Raw genomic sequence first — 21,829 nt, forward strand, 5'->3', positions numbered from 1 at the left:
CCCCTCCACACAGGCATGAAGATGTTCCAGTCATGGAGATTCCCACCACTAAAGGAACTGCAGAAGCTGTAAAGTCAAGCATGAGAATCTGGGGGGAAACGTGCGGAGGCCAGAGGCTGGGCAGCCCTGTGCGGCACGCAGTTAGCCGGGGCTTCAGCGCTGGAGCTCCCGATTGGACGTGTTGCGCTCATTCAGCTTTCCCTTCTTGGAGGGCGTCCAGAACCTTGTGTCCCGGCCTCACCCACACCTGCGTGGGCTGAGAGACGCTCTCAGGGATTCACTGAGTCATCCATGGCCGGCTTTGATCGGTTCCTGCGTTGGCGGGAAAAGTTGACCTGCATTGTGTGCCAGGAGCACAAGGCTTGCAGGGCATGCTGGGAGAGCGCAGGGCACGCTGGGAAAGCACAGGGAATGCTGGGATTGGCTCCTGAGGGCCGTGAGGAAAGCCAGGAGCCGGGAGCGTCTCCTGAGGGTGGCGAGGAGGCAGCTGAGGTGCGCGGGCTCTCAGTCGACGCCTCGCAGAAGCCAGGAGGCCTGGCCTGGGGGGCAGCTGCTTGAAGGAGGCAGAGCGGAAGCGAGGGAGGCCGCTGGAGGCCTTGCCGCCCACCCGCCCTTTCCTGCCCCTGAGGAGAAAGCCGGCACATCTGCAGTGCCGGAGGCCGTGGGCGTTGGAAGCGTTGCGTTTCCCGTTTGTAAGACCATTTTCCTGATTCTCTTCCCCACGGTCGCGGAGGAGCAGGTCTGGGCCGCTCTGAGGGCAGATCCGGGTGCCGGCGCCCTGAGGACGCTGGTTTGGAGCAGGAAAAAAATTGTATTCATCTGTAAAGACCCGTGAGTCCCGGTTTTCGGGCATTTTATTATATTGGAAATTTATAGAAAAACCTTTTGAAATGGATTCAGCCGAACAAAGACCTTAGATTGGTTTCCACTCACGGCCATTGCTGCGGACAGAGAAGCCAGGCCGGATGGGGGGTGGGCGCTCGCCTGGGGGCAGCGGGAAGCCGGGTCTGGGGCCGCCCTGAACCCCGCGTCCCAGAGTGACTTTTAGGAAGGGTCCCTCGTAGGCAGAGGCCTGTGGAGCTCCCGAGGGGCCCGCGGGCCCCAGGCTTCGTGCACGGCCCTGCACGAGCTGCCGGGCGCTCCCAGAGTGTTGGTTCTTTGGGGTTCTCCGAGTCCTCACGTGTGTAGCATTGTGCAGGTTCCTGTCGCGTGCTCCTGGCGCTTGTTCCTTGCCCTGCTGGGGACTGGGAACAAAGATGAACTCCTGGGACAGAAGCGTAGCGGAGCGACTCCCTGGACGGGGTGTTAATAGCACATCCGTAGATCAGAATAAGGCTTGGCCTACGTTTTGAGTTCACGATACAGTTCTTCTACAGCCTAGCCAAAGAAAACATCATTCTTTTTGAATCTGCAAGTTTTGCCAACCAGGAACTCCCCAAATTAAAAAATAGTGATAATTCTAATAAATTCATGCTTATCCTTGAACAGATCACTCTTGTTTACATACAGTGTTGCAATCCATGAGTATTTGAGGGTTGGCAGAACGGGAGGACTTGCACCCAGGAATTTTTTGGTGACCTGGAATTTACATTCCTACTGTGATTTAGAGGAAAAATGAGAGAGAAAGTAATTTTAGGCCGGGCGCAGTGGCTCATGCCTGTAATCCCAGCACTTTGGGAGGCGGAGGTGGGTGGATCGCTTGAGCCCAGGAGTTTGAGACCAGCCTGGCCACCATGGCGAAGTCCCGTTTCTACTAAAATACAAAAATTAGCTGGGCATGGTGGCGCACATCTGTAATCCCAGCTACTTGGGGGGCTGAGGCACAAGAATCGCTTGAACCTGGGAGGCGGAGGTTACAATGAGCCTAGATCGCGCCACTGCACTCCAGCCTAGGCGACCAAGCAAAACTCGGCCTCAAAAAGACAAAAAAAAAAAAAAAAAAAAAAAAGAAAGTAATTTTAGTGGGAAATCTGCATTAGAAATGAAAGTAACAGATCACAAACTTTCGCCCATGTCTTTGCCCTATTTTCTTTAAAACATGTATTTGTCCTGGGCCTAAGCTGTAATCACCCTTTTGCCATATATTTTACCTTGATCATTATTGATGCTCTCTACTAAAAAACTTCGGGTGAAGAGAATTAAAATTGTGAAGTCAGCAGTGTTTACCTTGCAACTTTGTACTTTTTTTCTTTTTAACGTTTCAAAACGTCAAATCAGAAAGGGAATATTTTTATTGTTAATGATACCAGGAATCATCTTAATTCATCAACACCTCGTGTGAATTTATGTTAACCTTTGTAAGACTACTTCTATTTTTAAAAGAACCAAGTGGTTCTCTAGTGATGAGAATTTCAAACACTGTGATGCTAGAGTGAGGGAGATGTGTTGGAGCCAAAGGGCATTGCCAGCATTCCTCTGATGACACCACAAACTCATTTCAGCATTGTGATCAGAAGGCTGTTCACAATGCACATTCCCCGGGCCAGTATGTTATTCTTTCTTAAAAAGAAAAAACATGTTGATGTTGAAAAGTTGAAAGTACTAGAGTCCAGCTTACTTTTCCCCAATGTATTTGTGCAAGTTAGAGTACTGATGCTTCACTAGGTTGCTTTACTTTTATATTCTAGTTTTTGTTTCTGTAGTAAAACGTAATGTAGACTTCAAAGGTATACCTTGTGAATTATCAACTGTAAACTGTGCCTCCAATAGAATTTGAAAGCTGGATAATTAGTGGAAACAAAAACTAGGGAAGAATTTAGAGACTTCAGTAAACATTTTCTTTCGTGTACAATGACAAGTAATATATTCCTCAACCTTGAAGTGCTTTACAGAAAAATCTGAAACAACAAAATACTTTGCTATACATTTTGACTTTTAAAAAATAATTATTGTTATAGAAAAGGGAGTGATGAAAATATTCTAAAATTTATTGCAGTGATGGTTGCACAACTCTGAATACAGTAAAAAACTGAATTGTACACATTAAATGGGTGAATTTTATGTTATGTGAACTATATCTTACTAAAACTTGTACCAAAAATCATAGAAAATCATTAGAAGACCTTAAAGGTAAATGGCAGTGATACTTAACTGCTGAAGTTTGCAAACTAACTTGTTTGTATGATCCTGTTCTAAAACAATATCAAATATTGTGTGCTGACTTGGTATTGGAACTCTATTGGTAAGATAATTTACTACCTTTTTTTGCTATTTATTTTTAAAGGCCTGATTGCTGAGACACTCAGTCAGAAAGTATGAATGATTCTAGGCAGCAGTCTCTGTTCTTCATCACACTTCCAGATTTAAACAAACTCTGTGCTGTCAGAATAATACTGAGTAATAAAGTGGCAGATACTGAGATAAGGACTATACAAATGAAGATGTGCAGGTAAAAAATACATCTTATAACTAAGACTTTTAAAACTTTAAGACCTATAAAAGCTGTTTTAGAGGAATTTTCTATAAAGCAAAATACTCATTCACTCAATTTGTTTTCATAATTTTAAAATAAAGGAAGTCATATTTTGTTTTGACCAGGTATATTGGATTACATTTAAGCAGGGACTTAAAATACTTGCAATAGAATTATGTCACTGTTGAGTTTTTATATTTGTGACCTCTTACGTGCTTTTTAAAAGTTTAAAATCTCCACAGACATTCATGAATTAAATTCAGGCTCCCAGAAATGTAGAGGTCCTAATTAATCAATGTTTATGGAATACCTACTGTTTTCCAGTAGGTATTTCTAGTAGGTGGGGCCCTTAGAGATCCTATAAACATCTTAGATTAGTAGTTTCTTAATTCTCAAGTCAGTATAAGACACTAAGAAGTATTTCTCTAGGATCTGTCTCAAAATATCTGATCCCACATAGTCGTTGAAAAACAGCTTAAGAGGGCCAGGCATGGTGGCTGACGCCTGTAATCCCAGCATTTTGGGAGGCCAAGGTGGGCAGATCACAAGGTCAGGAGTTCGAGACCAGCCTGGCCAACATGGTGAAACCCCCATCTCTACTAAAAATGCAAAAAAATTAGCTGGGCGTGGTGGCCGGCACCTGTAATCCCAGCTACTCAGGAGGCTGAGGCAGTTGAATCGCTTGAAGTTGAATCGCTTGAACCCAGGAGGTAGAGGTTGCCGTGAGCCAAGACCGTGCCACTGCACTCTAGCCTGAGCAACAGAGTGAGACTCCATCTCAAAAAAAAAAAAAAAAAAAGAAGAAAAGAAAAAAACAGCTTAGAGGAAACCTAAAGTATAATTCCATGATTACTGAGGACCTTCCTTTAAATTGTTTGAGGCACTCAAAGGAAGAGTCATAGAACACATGAGAAGATTCTATATTTAAATGAATTGCTTAGGGAAGAACAAACAACTAGAAGATACCCAGAGGCAAGAAATAAGGAAGCCACTTTTGGGGTGTCCTTCATTTTCCTCTTATTTACAAAGTTTTTCTTCTCTCTATTGCATATTTTCCCACCCAAGGGCATCAGGGAGCCTGTACCCTTCCTGCTAAAGTATAATTTGATACCTGTTAAGGACTTAATCTGTGACTCCTTTTGGAAATATTAAAATAGGTAGAAAACCTAAAGTGAGGTTTTTCTTCTGTTTGCCCTCAAATTGAAGGTAGCCATGCCCACAGAGTGGGGTTATCTCAACTCACCCTGGTGGTAATTGACAGAGAGTCTTGAATAGAGATTGCAGAGCTCTCTCTATTAGCATTTGGCTGTGTCAGATAATGGCAGGCCTTGCCAAGGCAAGTACCTGATACACCTGGGTTCCAACAAATATGAAGCCACCAGAAACAGATTGGCCTATGTTGGTTTTCAGGGTAACCCTATATACATCCTAATGGTTATTTTAATTTGTTTCTTTGATGATTCGTAATGTTGAAGGTTTTCAGATTTCAAGTTGTATTCTTTTTGTATTTTTCCTATCTTTCCCTTGAACCTTGAAATGAAATTATTAATGGTAATTTGATTCTGATGATGTTTGTTTTAAGTTCATTTGGCTGTTGAAACCACTACCTAGTTCTTTCTGGCTTGGGAAGAATTTCCTTTCTGAAGGAAAAGGATTTAGTCAGTAGTTCTAAATGTTTAAGTGGTTGGTAACTTCACTGACAGGTGAATCCTTAGACTCTTGCCTCTGGTGTCCCCTGCCTACCACCTTTTTTTTTTTGAAAAGGAAACGTGGAAGAAATAGGAGTTAAAAGAGATAGATTCTTCACTGTGTGTAGATTTCTTCAAGTATTTAGGACAAAACTTGAGTTCTAAAAGATAAATTTAGGTTCACAGATGAAAGAGGTTAGGAAATTCAGATGCAGGGACAAGTTCTCATGTTAGTATTAGTATCTAAAACTTCCTAATTCTCTTAATTCAAATATTGCCTGAGTACCTACACCTACACTGTTCAAGGTGCTATGCTAAGTGTGAGGAGAGAAAGTCTCTAACACAATTGTTGCCTAGGAGAAACTTAACATTTTAGCTAAGCAAATGTTTAAAATGTTGCAATAAAGAACAGACAGTGAGTGTATTAGTCTGTTTTCACACTGTTGTAAAGAATTACCTAAGACTGGATAATTTATGAAGAAAAGAGGTTTAACTGACTCACAGTTCCGCAAGCTTAACAGGAAGCATGATTGGAGGCCTCAGGAAACTTACAATCACGTCAGAAGGGTAAAGGGGAAGCAAGCACCTTCTTCTAAAGGCAGCAAGAGAGAGAGGTGCGGGGAGGAAGTGCTACACACTTTTAAACAAGATCTAATGAGAACTGACTATCACAAGAACAGCAGTGGGGAAATCTGCCCCACGATCCAATCACTTCCCACTGGGTCCCTCTGCCAACACTGGGGATTATAATTCAACGTGAGATTTGGGTGGGGACACAGAACCAAATCATATCAGTGAGCAAGTCCACTTTGTAATATATTTCATCTCCACAGGCAATTGCTGTTTTTGCATCAAGATATTCTTGCATCGCCTGTGTCTGGAATATTAAACCAAATTTGGGTGGTGATGGCGGTTAGTATTTTAATATTTTTGAAATGTTATTACTAGTTGAGAACAATATTGATAAATAATAATTTATGTATTATAGCTAAAGTTAAGATGTTTATGAGGATTAATTGATTAATCAAAATGTGTTATAGGTTAATTGGATTATTAACAAACTAATATTAAAACGCCTGATGTGTAAAATCCATTTTTGTGGTTCTAATTTAACATTTATTTTTCTCATTATAAATGCTAAGATAAAGACTATTAATGAATAAAACGTGCTACAGTATAATTTTTAAGATAGTATGGGCTTGATATATTTTATCATATTTTATTCAAAGTTTAGTTCTTTTATTTTTCTCCTAGGTCTTGGTTATATGTCCATGTCGTATTTTCCCTCCCTCCCTCCTTTCCTCCCTCCCTTCTTTCCTTCCTTTTTTTGAGACAGGGTATGGCTCTCTTGACCAGGCTGCAGTGCAGTGGCTCCGTCTCAACTCACTGCTACTTCCACCTCCCAGACTCAAGCAATCCTCCTCCATCAGCCTCTTGAGTAGCTGGGACTACAGGTGCACGCCAACATGCACAGCTAATTTTTTGTCTTTTGTGTAGAGAGAGGGTTTCCCCATGTTTCCCAGGCAGGTCTCGAACTCCTGAGCTCAAGCAATCCTCCCACCTTGACCTTTCAAAGTGCTTAGATTACAGGCTTGAGCCACCATGCCCAGCCATATTTTCTTTCTACGTCTCTTTTTTTTTTTTTTTTTTTTTGAGACGGAGTCTCCGCCTGGTCACCCAGGCGGAGTGCAGTGGCCCGATCTCAGCTCACTGCAAGCTCCGCCTCCTGGGTTTACGCCCATTCTCCTGCCTCACCCCTCCCGATAGCTACGACTACAGGCGCCGCCCACCTCGGCCGGCTAGCTTTTTCTAATTTTTCTAGTAGAGACGCGGTTTCACTGTGTTAGCCAGGAATGGTCTCGATCTCCTGACCCTCGTGATCCGCCGTCTCGGCCCCCCAAAGAGCTGGGAATTACAGGCTTGAGCCACCGCGCCCGGCCTATTTTCTTATCTTAAGTATAGTTTTTTTTAAAAAGGCAGCTGATTGGTGAAACAAGTAAATTAATATCTTATTCATATCTTTTTCTAACCTAAACATCTTTATGGAACAAGGACATTATTTTAGAGTGCTAGTAAATTCAAGTATGTGAATTTAATTTAAGCAAGGGTGATAAGAATTTCCTCTTAGCTATCTGTTTTTTAAAAAATGTATTGCTTGCTTACAAAGGTATTCTGTAAAAAAAAAAAAGTTGATGTTTACAAGTAGAAAATGGGATTGCATACATACTGTTTTGAAACTTGCCATTCATTTCCCCTTTAACAGCCTTTCCTGGATATCTTTCCATGTCAGTACACATATCTTCCTCATTTTTTAAGGCTGTGAAATACTTCATTGTATGGATGTATGGTAATTTACTTAATACTTTCCAGTGCACATCTGAGTCTGTGCTGTTACAGTGTTTCAGAAAGCATCATTGAAATTGTATCACTTTTGTCTGATAGTTTGTCGGTTACAGTTTTAGAGATAGGTTGTAATGCACTTGAAACTATAATATAGATACTGCTAAATTGCTGTCTGAAAAGCTTTTTGCTGGATTGTATGTTAACAGATAGTCTGGAAGAAAACCTGTTTTTCCATACCCTCGTGAATGCTGTAGATATTCAGGCCTTTAAATAGTTGTCAGTCTGTTAGGTTACAAATAATATTTTCCTTTACTTTATATTCTTTTTATTAATGAGTTGGAGCACTTAAGCCTTTGAACATGGTCTTCCATTTATGTCTATTTTCCTTATTCATGCCTAAGAATTATATATTAAGAAACGTGTTAAATATTTATTATACAAAATTTATTGGCCTTTTCCTTTATATGGATACTGGGGTCATGTCACTCCTAGAAAGGCTTTCCTCACTTTGAAAATGTGCCCACAGATTCCAATTCAGGGAGAAAATGATCATCACTTCTTCTCCAAGGCACAAATGCTAATTGGATGATGGCCTGATTCTTTGCCCTCTGCAGAATAATGCTTAAAATCTTTCTTTGTTGCATTATTTAATTATATATTTATGTTAAGTACTTTTTATAAATGTGGATTTTTGTTACAGATACCATTTTATAAAGCAAGAAAACTTAACGCCTATGTTGAAAATATGGAGCTAAGGTAAGTGTTAAAAAATGATATTAATACCGTATGTTGTTTATAGTGATTGTATGTTCCACTCCTTTTGTCAACAAACAAAAACTGGAGTATCTTTCTCACAGATTATTGTTATACATATGAAAGAACCCAACAAATTTTTCCTAACAATTATTATGTGCACATTTAGTGTAGAAAGAGGAGAAGAGGCTTTTTTGTTGGATGCTTTATTTCAGGCATTTTATGTGGCATAATCTTTTTTGCCATATACATCTTCAAATAAGTGAATCTCATCATTTGCACAGATAAACCCAGAGAGATGAGATTATTGCCCATATGATATAGCTAATATGTAGAGAAATAAAACATTATAGATTGTATTCTACATGGTGATGAGCTTCTGGATCTTCACAAAGAGAAAGATGAATACAGTGGTTAGTATTCATTTACTGAGACCCCTCTGTGTCTCAGTAATTTGAGTCATGGAGCCTTAACTAGAGCTCTCTTCATGCCTCTGCATGTAACTCTGAGACACTGTCATTGGTTATCCCAGAAGCCCATCTAGCTGTTACTGCTGGCCTCTGTTCCTAAGTCTAGTAGAGTTTGGGATAATGAGGTTTCTAGTCATCTTTAAAATGAGATGTTGCCTTTAGGTCCTAGGCAAGTAAAATTTCAGTAACACTTTCCAGTTCCCTGAGAAATCTTTGAATGACCTGAAAGCTGGTTCTGGCCATCAGTTACATTCTGTGGGAAAACAGTATTATTCAAGAGCAATGAGGAAAGAATATGTTTACATCTTTTTACTGAGACAAGTCTTTGGTCATCTAAGGATTCTGGTTATCTTGAAAGGCCATTTACAAGCTAGCTATGAGAACCAGATTTACAGTATGTCGTTCACCTAGAACTAGGACTTGGGTCTTTAAGCAATCTCTACCAAATTCTATTATTTATTAAGGCCTAAGAATAGGTAACATTTTAGTATAGCAGATCCTTGAATAAAATAATTTTGTTCAACATTGTTTCAATATAACATTAATAAGAAAGGAAAATAATTCAGTTCCCAGTCAAGGCCACTGTCTGTGTGGTTTGCACCTTCTTCCCTTGTCTGAGTGGGTTTTCTTTTTATACTCCGGGTTCCTCCCACATCCCAGATATGCACACATTAAGGGAATTGGCATGTATAAAGTGTCCCAGGCTGAGTAAGGGTGGGTATGTGTGTGTTTGCCCTGCAATGGAATGGAGTCCTGTCCAGGGCTGGTGCCCACCTTGCACCTGGAGCTACCAGGATAGGCTCTGGCCACCCACCACCCTGAACTAGAATAAGCTAGTTGGAAAATGAATGAATAAATTGATGCACGAATACAAATTATTATAAAATAAATGTTCATAAAGTGTACAATAATCATACAGATGCACTACAGTAAATGATGCGGTATGAAAGCACTCAGGGAGCCTGTCATATTTGTGATTGTTTTGAACTATGTGGTAGTAGGAGGTGCTCCTTAAAATTTTCACTTTGCAAACATTTATTCTTTGATTTTACCCACCACCACTACTACCACTGTCATTCACTGATTCACCAAAAATTGGGTGAATAATTCTTACTTGTTTTTATTAATCTTTCTTAAATGTATGTATAGCTTACATTTATTTCAATGTTAATATTACAAGTGTTTTTGGTCTTTATTTAAAAGCTTAGTGATTTTTTGTGACCAGAACTATGCCATAGGAACTTTTAATTGTATCAGTTAGCCTATAGTTTTAGCAATAGCCAAAACCAATATAACAAAATTGGTTTTGTTATATGTCATTTCGCTGAAAGTCATGGTTTGTAAGAACTTATCAATGACATTAAATGAGGACTTACTGTATTGATTTAATAAAGCATTATTTATAGTAAGCACCATCATTTTTTTGTGTACTTTATAAGAAAAAACAAAAAATTAAGAAAATGTCACCCATAGTCCTTATACAATAATAAAATGCTTTGTACTTTATTTTCTTCCACCTTGTTAATTCACACCTGTGACTTCATCAGTACAAGGTGTCACATCTCCAAAATGTTTAACATTTTTCTGTTTACACTCTTATCCTTTTTCCATTTATCTCAGTTTCCATTCCTATAAACTAAATTTTTGTTACCTTCACTAGACTTTTCAACCCTGAATTCTTTATTATTCACAAGCTTTTTTCCAGTATCACTTGTTTTTCTACCCTCATTGAGCCGTTATGGTTATGCTCAGTTTTTCTTTATATGAATACTTTTCACATAATCATAATCAGCAGATATTTATTGAACATCTGTAACATGTCAAGCATTGTACTTGATACTGGCGATGAAGCTGTGAACCAGATAAAGTCTCTGCCCTTGGTAATCTTATAGGTCTTATTTTTCTAATTTCTTAATGTGGAAGCTGAGGTCATTGCTTTGAGAATTTCTTTGTTTTGTAATATAGAGACATTTCTTCTAAACACATTCGTGCTATACATTTCTTCCTAAACACGTTTTATTTTGATTTTCTTCAGTTAAAAATATGTTATAATTTCTGTTTGATTTCTTTTTTGATCTATGGGTTATTTTGAAGTGTGTTATATAGTTTCTGAATATTTGAAGATTTTCCAGGGATCTTTCTGCTATTGATTTCCAGTGTAGTTGTTGTTAGAGAATACGTTCTTTATAACTTGAATCTTTTTAAATTAATTGAGGTTATTTTATGCCCCAGAATATAGTCTATCTTAGTAAATGTTCCTTGTCCATTTGAGAAGAATGAGTATTCCATAAATGTGTTATCAAGAATTCTATAAATGTTTATTGGGTCACATTGGTTGATAGTGTTTTTAAGTCTGCTATATTCTCACTTATGTTCTGTTCACTTGTATCAGTTATTAAGAGAGTAGTATTGAAGTCTTTACCTATAATTATGAATTCGTCTGTTTCTCCTTGAAGTTCTGTTTGTAGCCCTTAGACAATTGCCGCAAACTCTCCAAAACGAGACTGCCCTTGGTTATTTTGGAGGAGTTTCTTAGAGAGATAACAATCCGTTTTTCATGCACATCCTGAAAGCAGTTTTCCCTGCGATGGGAGTCACTCACATAGAAAAGGTGGTAGAGAATTTGTCCCTGACTTTAGCTGAAGTGATGACTCACACCATCTTTGCACTGCAAGTTATCCAGGTCACCAACCAGGATGGCTATGAATGACAGAATTGCCCCATAATTCCTCCTTGCATGCCAAGGCTGAGTCTGTGCTGATAGATTTTGCTGTATCTGAATTAATTCCTTGGGCCATAGAGAAAGTCAATACAAAAATTAAGATGAGAAATCCACCTAGCTCTCTAAGGAAGACCCTGGTGGTTTATGGGATTTATTCAACTGTTTGGGTCTGGGCCCCTAGGGCCATGTTTGAGGTCAGCATTATGGAGTCCCAATGATAGTAGCCTTAATTAAATTATGTATGAGACAATCTGGAGAAATTTGGCTCCATCCTCTGCCAACAGATCATTCAGTTATGTCCTGGAAACATTCATCAGAAGTCAAAATGGTACAAAACTTAGAGATGGATAATATCGGGAGACAATTTTCCTCGACTTTCTCATGCTTCTGCATGTCATTTTTCACAGAGGCAAAGGCAGCAATTTTTTCTGGACTGTATTTTCAAGGATGTTTATCAAACAGCCTTGGCTCTTTCTCCAGCCTTGGGTAGCTTCCTCACATGTCTGTGCTAATCAATACTCAGCTGACTCTCTGTTGACCTCCAGAGTTTGCTTTCCGTGCAGCTCTTTCCTCTCCCATACTTTGCACTGAAACCTCTAGCTTCCTTGACTTTCAGCTCTGTCTCCTTAATTCAGGGAGACTCCTGGCCTCTTCCTAGGTTCCCCTGCTCTGTACTGCAGCCTAGAAACCCTCTATCATCAAGAAGCTGGGGAAATCCTAGGGCTTATCTTGTTCATTTCCCATCTTTTGGGGATCACTTTTCTTTGTTGCCTGATGTCTGATATCTTGTGAACTGTTATTTCATATAGCTTGGCTGGTGTTTTAGGTGTTTCAAGTGGGAGGATAAATCTGGTTCCTATTACTTATTGGTCTTAACTATAAGTGAAAATCTTAATTTTAAAATTAATTGTGTATTATACAAGTAGAGATATTCTCTTGGTTGCATGTCTGCCCATGCAAGTATGTATTGTTTTCTACAGTTGTGGCAGGCAAGGTCTCACTAACTCAGGCCTCCATTACAACTGTTCCAGCACTGCCTGAGTAGCAAGGTTAAACATTAAAAGCTAATTGAGCCTATGCCCTTATACAAAGGCTGAAATGTAACAAAGAACCCACCAAGAGTTTTGCCTAGGCTTCTCCTGGGCCTTGAAGCATGACAAGATAATGAAGGAATTCTTAACAGGACCCTGTTAGGATTAAACAAGTTTTATTGTGAGGCTGAAGAAACTCCCTAGGCCTCCACAAACAAGTTTATTGGGGTCTAAAGGAACTCCCCAAACCTTTATGATTTAGCAGGAGACAAGATAAGGGTAATCACCCCAGTACCTAGACCCATTTAGATTAAGTAAACTTACTGAGGCTCTAGAAGCAAGTCTTCAGGACTCAGACCTTAGTTATAGATTAAAAGAAGTTAATCACTTATGTCTTTAGATAAATGCACACTTATATAGACATATAGCTTAGAAGGTATATAAGCTCTGGAAAACTTTGTAATTTTGAGTTGGTCTGGCAATAATTTCCAGGCCTTCTCCCTGTAACCAGTTGCAGAAAATAAAAACTCTCTTCCTCCCCAGTTCATTTGCATCTTGTTATTGGGCCACAGGAAATAGCAGCCCGACCCTCAGTTTGGTCCAGGAACAGAGTGAACAATAATGAGAACTATTACAAGTTTGTCCTCGTTTGGATTTCTCTTTGTGGAGCAGAATACAAAGTAAAGATCAAGGTTTTTAGCATAGAATTCTCAAGATTTAGACTAATTGGCCAGGGTAAGCAGGTAGTATTTGGCCATGATAGTATGACAATAGTAGTGGTTTTGAAGTGAATATATTTGAACACTTCTTTAACGTTAGAACCAGATAGGATTAGCTCTAGCAATGGCTATAATTTTTACCTAGAATACCCCAGTTTGTTGGGTGGTGATCTAAATGGGCAGTCATTTCCTATTAGTATATACATACACAGCAATTGCTCTAAATTTGTCCATATTTTGCCATTTAATATATTAGATGGAGGCTCCACAAAGAGTAATTCCTGTAATTCTTCAGAACTGCCTTTCATATTCATTCACGGCTAGACTTGCTCCAGCCTGGAATAGAACTGGCCATCTCTTGATACAAGGTAACTTTATCTTTTTAGTCTTTGAGGCTTTCTGAACTAGATTATTTCTGTTATGTGTGTATTAGTCTGTTCTCATGCTGCTAATAAAGACATACTGGTGACTGGGTTAATTTATAAAGGAAAGGTTTAGTGGATTCACAGTTCCACATGGCTGGAGAGGCCTCACACAATCATGGTGGAAGACAAAGGAAAAGCAAAGGGATGTATTACTTGGCAGCAAGCAAGAGAGCGTGCTCATGGGAAATCCCCTTTATAAAACCATCAGATCTCATGAGACTTATTCACTATCACAAAAACAGCACAGGAAAGCCCCACCCCCATGATTCAATCATCTCCCACCAGATCCTTCTCACAACATGTGGGAATTATGGAAACTACAATTCGAGATTCAGGTGGGGACACAGCTAAACCATATCAATGTGCATCTGTTCTTAATTTTAAGATATATAATTTTTAGAAAATAATTCTTAAAACTGACCCAACTAGGCAATCTCAAGCAAGCCCACAACAACATAAATGTCATTTCTTTACTTTGGGATTATATACAGAGACCTGATGTTTCTTTTAAAAAATTACTATATAATACTTGATACTTAGGAATAAATGTAAGTTACAAAGCAGTATGATAAAATGAACACAATACTGTTAAAACTGGGAAGCTATCCCGAATTTTTCTTAAAGTCTGACTGTTTTCTAAATATTTCATAGCAGGAAATAGATATTTGGGGGAAGAATTGGTATTTCCATCCTTTTAATTGAAGAGATACCTTCTGAATGATTATATTTTTTCAGCTGTCATCAGATATTACTGTATATAACAACTGAATGTTAAAATATTTTCTTTAGCTTTGTTAATTTCACATCAAGCATAGTTATAAATATCAAGCATGATTATGAGTTGTAATAATATGGCATATTCTGTGAATTTTTTAAGGAAGAGATTTTCTTTCTCAGATGGGAAAACAAAGTGCTGTTGGTAAGTAAAAATGCGTAAGTCAATAGGTAATATAATTCATAGTTGCTGAAGAAAACAGTATCATATGCTGGGCACGGTGGCTCATGTCTGTAATTCCAACACTTTGGGAGGCCGAGGTAGGTAGATTGTTTGAGCCCACGAGTTCAAGACCAGCCTGGGCAACATGGTGAGACCCTATCTCTACAAAATTATTAGCCAGGTACCACGCCTGTAGCCCCAGCTGCTTGGGAGGCTGAAGTGGAGGGCCAGTTGAGCACAGGAGGTTGAGGCTGCAGTGAGCCATGATTGTGCCACTGCACTCCAGCCTGGGTGACAGAGCAAGACCCTATTTCCAAAAAAAAACAAAAAAACAAAACAAAACAAAAAAAAAAACTGATAACATAGATCATTGGGTTGTATAATTATTGATTAATCAGGTTGTATAAGACCTTAATTAGATATTATTGTAATCAGAATTTCACCTGGGAAATCACTTCTTGTTCAAAATGTACATTCTAAACTGTATGAGAAAATTCATCTTAATTGGAAAAGCTATATTTTATTTTCTCTACTTAAAGAAAATCATGACTGTGAAGGAGTTTAATTCTGTAGGCATTTATAATGTATAGTTTCCAGAATCATATCATCAAAAATTCTTTAGTACTGCTGTAAGTCAAAGCTTTATTTCTTGTAAGAATAGGATTCTTTTTTCCTTAAAAAATTGTAAAAAGAGACACAGATGATCTAAAGTGTACAGTTTACTAGATAGCCTAATCCAGTTCTTTCATTGATTTGCATGGTTGTGTTTCAGATAGACACTTTCCTAAACAGTAGTCCAGAGATAGCAGATAGATGAGAATCTTGAGTCACCACCGTAGACATTATTAATCAATCATGGTAGCTTCTCACATCATTTGGGCATAGCCTTAAAATCCTGACCTGTAATCTACAGCTATTAGATCTGGTTTGACTTTCCAGCTAAAGCCTATTTGCTCTCCTTGAACTAGTTTTATGTTTAATTTGTGTAGTGTCAGTCAGTGTGCCCGACCTCTGGGTTAATAGGTTCATTACCTACATCTAGTTTCATCTCCAAACACTGTCATGACGCTACAGCTGTAGGGATTAAAAATACCAGTTGAGGAGAGGAAAATTCCTCACTCCTGTGTTAGGATTTTTTTTTTTACTTTTATTGAAATGTAATACACTATGACAAATTTTAAGTGTCTATCTCATTGAATTTTAACAAACTAAACATTCTTGTAACCAGTTCTCAAGATCAAGAAACAACATTAAGAGCACCTCAGAATCCCCCTCATGCTTTCTTCATGTACTAACCCTTCCAAAGTCCCCACTATCCTTACATTTCAGAAGTATTTTCTTTATGAAAAGAAAGGTAAAGACTTCAAGACTCTAGGACTTCAAGGCTCTGGGAGATCCGGAATATATCTGCCAGTATATTTGAGGATATTTGTTAGTAAAAGACTACTCAAGTCAGAAACATGGTGTGATACCTGTTTAGATTACAGAACAGGACAATCTCCATATATATATATAATATAAATCAGATTTGTGTAAGGTATTTGTTGGATTTTTCTCTTAACTGTGGGATGTTTCATTTTTCTTATTGTAACCTTGCCTGTGACCTCACCCCACACACATATTCATGCTGTTTCATACCTTTGTCCTCTTTTAGATGTCTCATCTGTAAACTGTCAAATATTAAGTGGTTATTATTTGAATTTTACCATGTGCGGAAAAAAATCTGTTCTTGTTTTTGACTTGAATAAGTTAGTTTCCTTTGTTACTAAAATACTTCATTTAATAGTAGAGTAATAATTCCAAATAGTTCACAGTTAAATATTTTATTTTCAGTATTAAACATCAATGTAACAGAAACTCAAGTTTGTCTAAGTATAGAAGCTTGCACAATCAGACTGCCACCACCTGAGGTACCACATATTGTGATTTCTATACTTTATTATATTTACTATATACTTTTTATGTTTATTATTGTTACTAACATGTAATTAGGTTTTAATTTTTAACATGAAGGGTGGTAGAAAGGTTTTTATTATCAAAATCTGTATTATTAAATGCTTGATATATTTATATTGTTCTAAATCTGCTTCCCCAAGAAAATATTATTCTGTCCATTTAACACAGGTCTTCACATTATTCCTTTGTTCAAAAACTTTGTTAAGATGCTATCTGAGACTCTCCACAAGCTATCCTGTCTTAGCACCCACTTCTTGCCTCTTCCTTCGCTTCCAAATGTAAAAAGCACAATTTTAGCTCATATTAAATTTAATATTAATTCCCCTGCCCTTGATATTCTGGTAGCATTTTTTTGCATCTATTTTTTACACATAACACATTCTGTCTTCTTAGTAGAAGGATATATGTCTTTTATTTTGTGGATTCCCACAGCACCTAGTATAGAATCATCTTATACACTAGTGTCACTCAATGTTATTGTGTTTCCTCTAGGCCAGTAGTTCTAAATGGAAGTGGTTGAGGGCAGAGAAATGAATGATTGGCTTCTTATGAGACATTTGGCAATGTCTAGAGACAATTTTGGTTATCTCAATGGAGGTAGGATGGTGTTGCTACTGATGTCTAGTGGGTAGAGGCCAGAGAAGGGATGCTAATGAATATCCTCCCTTGCACAGGACAGTCATCTTATCCCCACCCACAGAATTATCCAGCCCAAAGTATCAATAGTGTGGAGGTTGAGAAACCCCAGGCATAGGACAAATGATGCTTCCTTTGCTTAGAGTGGCCCCTCTGATTGGCTATACATGTCCTTCTAATCATTTAAGGGCCAACTCAAATGCTACTTCTCCATTCATTTATTTCCATTTAACTATTTGATTACCTCTTATGTGGATAAGTAACAAAGGACAATGGATAAGTCCAAGATGAATAGGATCCACTTTTCTGCCCTGGAGAATCATGTAAGCCAGTAGGGAAGATGACCTGCATATAAATAACTGGAATGGGTAACATGACATGCATATCTTGGACTGATGAGGAACCTTCCCAAGGTTCCAAACCCTGTGTGATCTCCCACCCTCATTTAAACCCTCATACTTTCCTGTACCATACTTTGTTTTCTGTCACTTAGAATACCTGAAATTGGGTAATTTGTAAAGAAAATGAATTTATTTATTAAAGTTATAGAGACCATGTCCGGTGAGGACCTTCTTGCTGTTGGGGATTCTCTGCTGAGTCCTGAGGTGGCGCAAGGCATCACATAGCAAGAGGGCTGGGTATGGAAGCTGAGGTCTCTCTTCCTTTTATAAAGTTGTGAGTCCTACTCCCGTGATAAGCCATTAATTCATTAACCTTCTAATCCACTAATCCATGAATGAATTAATCCATTCATGAGGGCAAAGCCCTCGTCACCCAATCACCTGTTAAAGGCTCCACATTGGCAGGGCACGGTGGCTCATGCCTGTAATCCCAGCACTTTTGGAGGCCGAGGTGGGGTGGTCATGAGGTTAGGAGTATAAGACTAGCCTGGCCAACATAGTGTAACCCTGTCTCTACTAAAAATACAAAAATTAGCTGGGCATGGTGGTGCATTCCTGTAATCCCAGCTACTCGGGAGGCTGGGGCAGGAGAGTTGCTTGAACCGGGACCCAGGAGGCAGAGGTAGCAGTGAGCCGAGCTCGCGCCATTGCACTCCAGCCTGGGCTAGAGAAGAGCAAGACTCCGTCTCAGAGAAAAAAAAAGGCTCCATGTCTCAATACTGCCACATTGGGGATTAAATTCCAAAATGAGTTTTGGAGGGGACACATAGTCAAATTGTAGTTTATACTCACATACTTATTTCTATTTTTATACCTCTGATTTTCTTATAAGAAGCATCATGAAGACTAATATTGTGGCTTACTCACCTTTGAATTTCCTACAGATGATACTTCTGTATTCTCCACCTCAATTTGAACCAATTTAGAGATTGACAGAGGAGTAAGACATAAATAGAGATCAGAATGTCACCTTTATTACTAGGGTGAGATTATAATTTATCCTCAAAATAGGATGCTTCTGAGAGTGAAAGGCACACTAACCTGGTGAGATACTAGCCCAACATGCACGAACTGGGATATATGGTCATGCTGTTCATTACTGGCAAGGAAAAACGGCTCTTGGAGGACATGGCTTATCTGAACCTTAGAATTAGGCAGATGTAATACCCATCCACTAATTGCAGTAGTGGAAAAATGACAGGCCTCCCTTGGGAGACCAGGCACTGGTTCTGAAGTGACAAAGAGAATGCAGAACACCACTCTCTGCCAGCTCCCAAGAGGAAGGGGAAGAGGTGAGCCAGCATGCCTGGTTATTCATCTCAATTTTACCATCTGTATTAGTCCATTCTCATGCTCTGAAGAAATACCTGAGACTAGTTAATTTATAAAGGAAAGAGGTTTAATTGACTCACAGTTCCTCATGGCTGGGAAGGCCTCAGGAAACTTACAGTCATGGTGGAAGGGGAAGCAAGCATGTCTTTCTTCACAAGGTGGCAGGAGAGAAAAGTGCAGAGCAAAGGGGGAAAGGCTCTCTATAAAACCATCAGATCTCGCGAGAACTCACTATCACTAGAACTGCATGAGGGTAACTGCCCCCATGAGTAAATTACCTCCCATTAGGTCCCTCCTACAACATGTGCGGATTATGGAAACTACAGTTCAAGATGTCACCATCCATATGCCCTAGGGAGGAATGAATGACAGAGCAGAATGATTCCAGGAATATGTGTTAGTAGAGCTTTCTGGGCATGGAAAGAAACACCAAAAATGGGGCAAACATGTGCCTCTCCTCTATTCAACATTATAGACTCAACATGTACTTGTTAAATTAAATTGATTCTCTACATTATGATTATTCATCAGCTTCTCTGAATCTCACTTTTACTTAAGTTTTTGATATGGCATCTTACACATTCTGACTGCTACAAAAATTAGTTTCATATATACCTTTGTTCCCACTAAATTGTAATCTTTTTGAGATTCTAGGTCCTGTGTTATTCATTTTTATTCCCCATGGAGCCTAAAAGATAATTGCATTTAATTTTCCTTTTATTAAAATCTGGCATTGGTTATGTTAACGAAAACGTGACTGAGGCAGATCTCAACTGATTCGGGTTTGTTTTGCCAAGGTTGATGACATGCCCAGGGAAAAGAAATACAAGTTACAATAGGATCCATGCCCCATGCTTTTTCCAAAGAGGGTTTTGAGGACTTCAGTATTTAAAAGGGAAAGAACAAGCAGAAGGGGAAAGAGGAAGGGAAAAAAGAGGAGGAGGGTAGACAATGAGCCAAATGGTTACATTCTTGTGAGGCTTTGATTACAGCTGCGTGAATCTACATTATACACATGAAAAGGGGTAGAGGAAAAGTCAATTGTGCACTTCTCTCACTCAGTAAATCTACATTTACTGTCATAATCTGAAACTAAGCTGTCTGGGAACAAAAGGAAGGCAGGGGTTTTTTGTTTGTTTTTTGTTTTTGTGTGATTCAGTTACCAAGCTTAATGTTCCCTTTGATATAGCGAGTTTGGGGTTCTGAGATTCTGGTTTTTTCTTTCATAGTTATATGGTCAGGTTGGGGGGAGGGGAGAAACAAGGGTGAAGAGGTGAGAAGGAGGATGTTTCTTGTTTCTCTTCCCTCCAGTTTATTTTGTTTGCTTTCATTCCCCTTATCAAAAATCTGCCATGGCCTCCATTGACTATAAGATGAAATCTCAACCGTTTACTATGATATGCAAGGTCTTCAGCAAACTGATCCAAACCAACCCTACTTATAGCCGCATCTCCCATTACTGCTCTCCAAGTAGCCAAACTATGAATTGTTTCTCAAAGATAGTACGGTCTTTCATCCTCCATGTCTTTGATCACACAGTTGTCTAAGCCTATAATTCCCTTTCTTCTGCTCATCTTTCAAGGCTTATCTCAGACATCACCCCTTTGAAGAATTCCCCATCTCCTAAGTCATCTCTCTTGGTGCTCCCTGCCTTGTTTATCACGTATTATCTATACAAATGTCTCATTAAACTGAGAAGTCCTAGACGGAAGGGTCTGTGTCTTATTAATCTATCATAGGAGCCTACTCTAGTGCCTGTCACTCACTTTAGAAAGATTTATGGAGCACTTTGGGAGGCCGAGACGGGTGGATCACGAGGTCAGGAGATCGAGACCATCCTGGCGAACACGGTGAAACCCTGTCTCTACTAAAAAAATACAAAAAAGAAAAAACTAGCCGGGCGAGGTGGCGGGCGCCTGTAGTCCCAGCTACTCGGGAGGCTGAGGGAGGAGAATGGCGTAAACCCAGGAGGCGGAGCTTGCAGTGAGCTGCGATCCAGCCACTGCACTCTAGCCTGGGCGACAGAGCGACACTCCGTCTCAAAAAAAAAAAAAAAAAAGAAAGAAAGATTTATGGAATGAATGGAATGGAGCATTGAGCGTTGACTGGAGTGAGTTCATTTATTTTTTGAACTAGGTGACTTTTGTGTCTAAATTCTTTTTTAATTCCTCTGGGCTAGAGATTGGAGTAGTTTTCTAAATCCTGACCTTTGACCCTATTTAGACCAATTTTAAAGCAGTTTATTATAATTCATTATGAAAAATGGGATTTCAGCCCTTATCTTTATAATTTAAATAGAGATAAAAAAATTTAAGAGGTAATTGAAACAGTAATTTACTCATTTCTCAAATTTGGGACTGTGCTAAACTTTAAAATAATACTTTCCTGGAAGTAATTGAATGTTTCTGAAGGAATTTATATGCATAAGTTGCCATTTTACAGTTTGGTGTGTTGAGATTATAATTGAATCCACAGTTACATGAGGGATATATTTCAGAAAAGCATTATGTAATATTAAACTGTTTGNTATAATTCATTATGAAAATGGGATTTCAGCCCTTATCTTTATAATTTAAATAGAGATAAAAAAATTTAAGAGGTAATTGAAACAGTAATTTACTCATTTCTCAAATTTGGGACTGTGCTAAACTTTAAAATAATACTTTCCTGGAAGTAATTGAATGTTTCTGAAGGAATTTATATGCATAAGTTGCCATTTTACAGTTTGGTGTGTTGAGATTATAATTGAATCCACAGTTACATGAGGGATATATTTCAGAAAAGCATTATGTAATATTAAACTGTTTGCCTTGAAATTTAATTATATGGAATATTTGGGAAATGAGTGCCTCAAAACAAATTTCTATTTATTTCATAGATGGATATTTACTGGGTACTATTATGGGTATATGCCAAGTGCTGATGGAAAACACCTTTTCCTCCTAGAATGTTTTATCTAGGTCAGAAGAAAGAAGAGCATGCACACATAAAACTTACCAGACGA

At 38.8% G+C, this 21,829-nt stretch overlaps 1 protein-coding gene across 1 annotated transcript in view; it reads left to right on the forward strand.

Moving 5' to 3' along the window:
• Window positions 1–546: 546 nt before the first annotated feature.
• The window catches only part of CUNH18orf63 (chromosome unknown C18orf63 homolog), a 46,219-nt gene continuing 24,936 nt past the window's right edge, over window positions 547–21,829 (forward strand). Inside the window, 8 exon segments of the mRNA XM_017866085.1 lie at window positions 547–692; window positions 3,224–3,388; window positions 5,934–6,012; window positions 8,144–8,180; window positions 8,183–8,199; window positions 13,395–13,506; window positions 14,441–14,482; window positions 16,334–16,410. Coding sequence (XP_017721574.1) covers window positions 3,255–3,388; window positions 5,934–6,012; window positions 8,144–8,180; window positions 8,183–8,199; window positions 13,395–13,506; window positions 14,441–14,482; window positions 16,334–16,410 — 498 coding nt within the window. The 5' untranslated portion in view covers window positions 547–692; window positions 3,224–3,254.

Source organism: Rhinopithecus bieti, unplaced genomic scaffold (assembly GCF_001698545.2).
Source record: "Rhinopithecus bieti isolate Rb0 unplaced genomic scaffold, ASM169854v2 scaffold_84002, whole genome shotgun sequence".
NCBI lineage: Eukaryota > Metazoa > Chordata > Mammalia > Primates > Cercopithecidae > Rhinopithecus > Rhinopithecus bieti.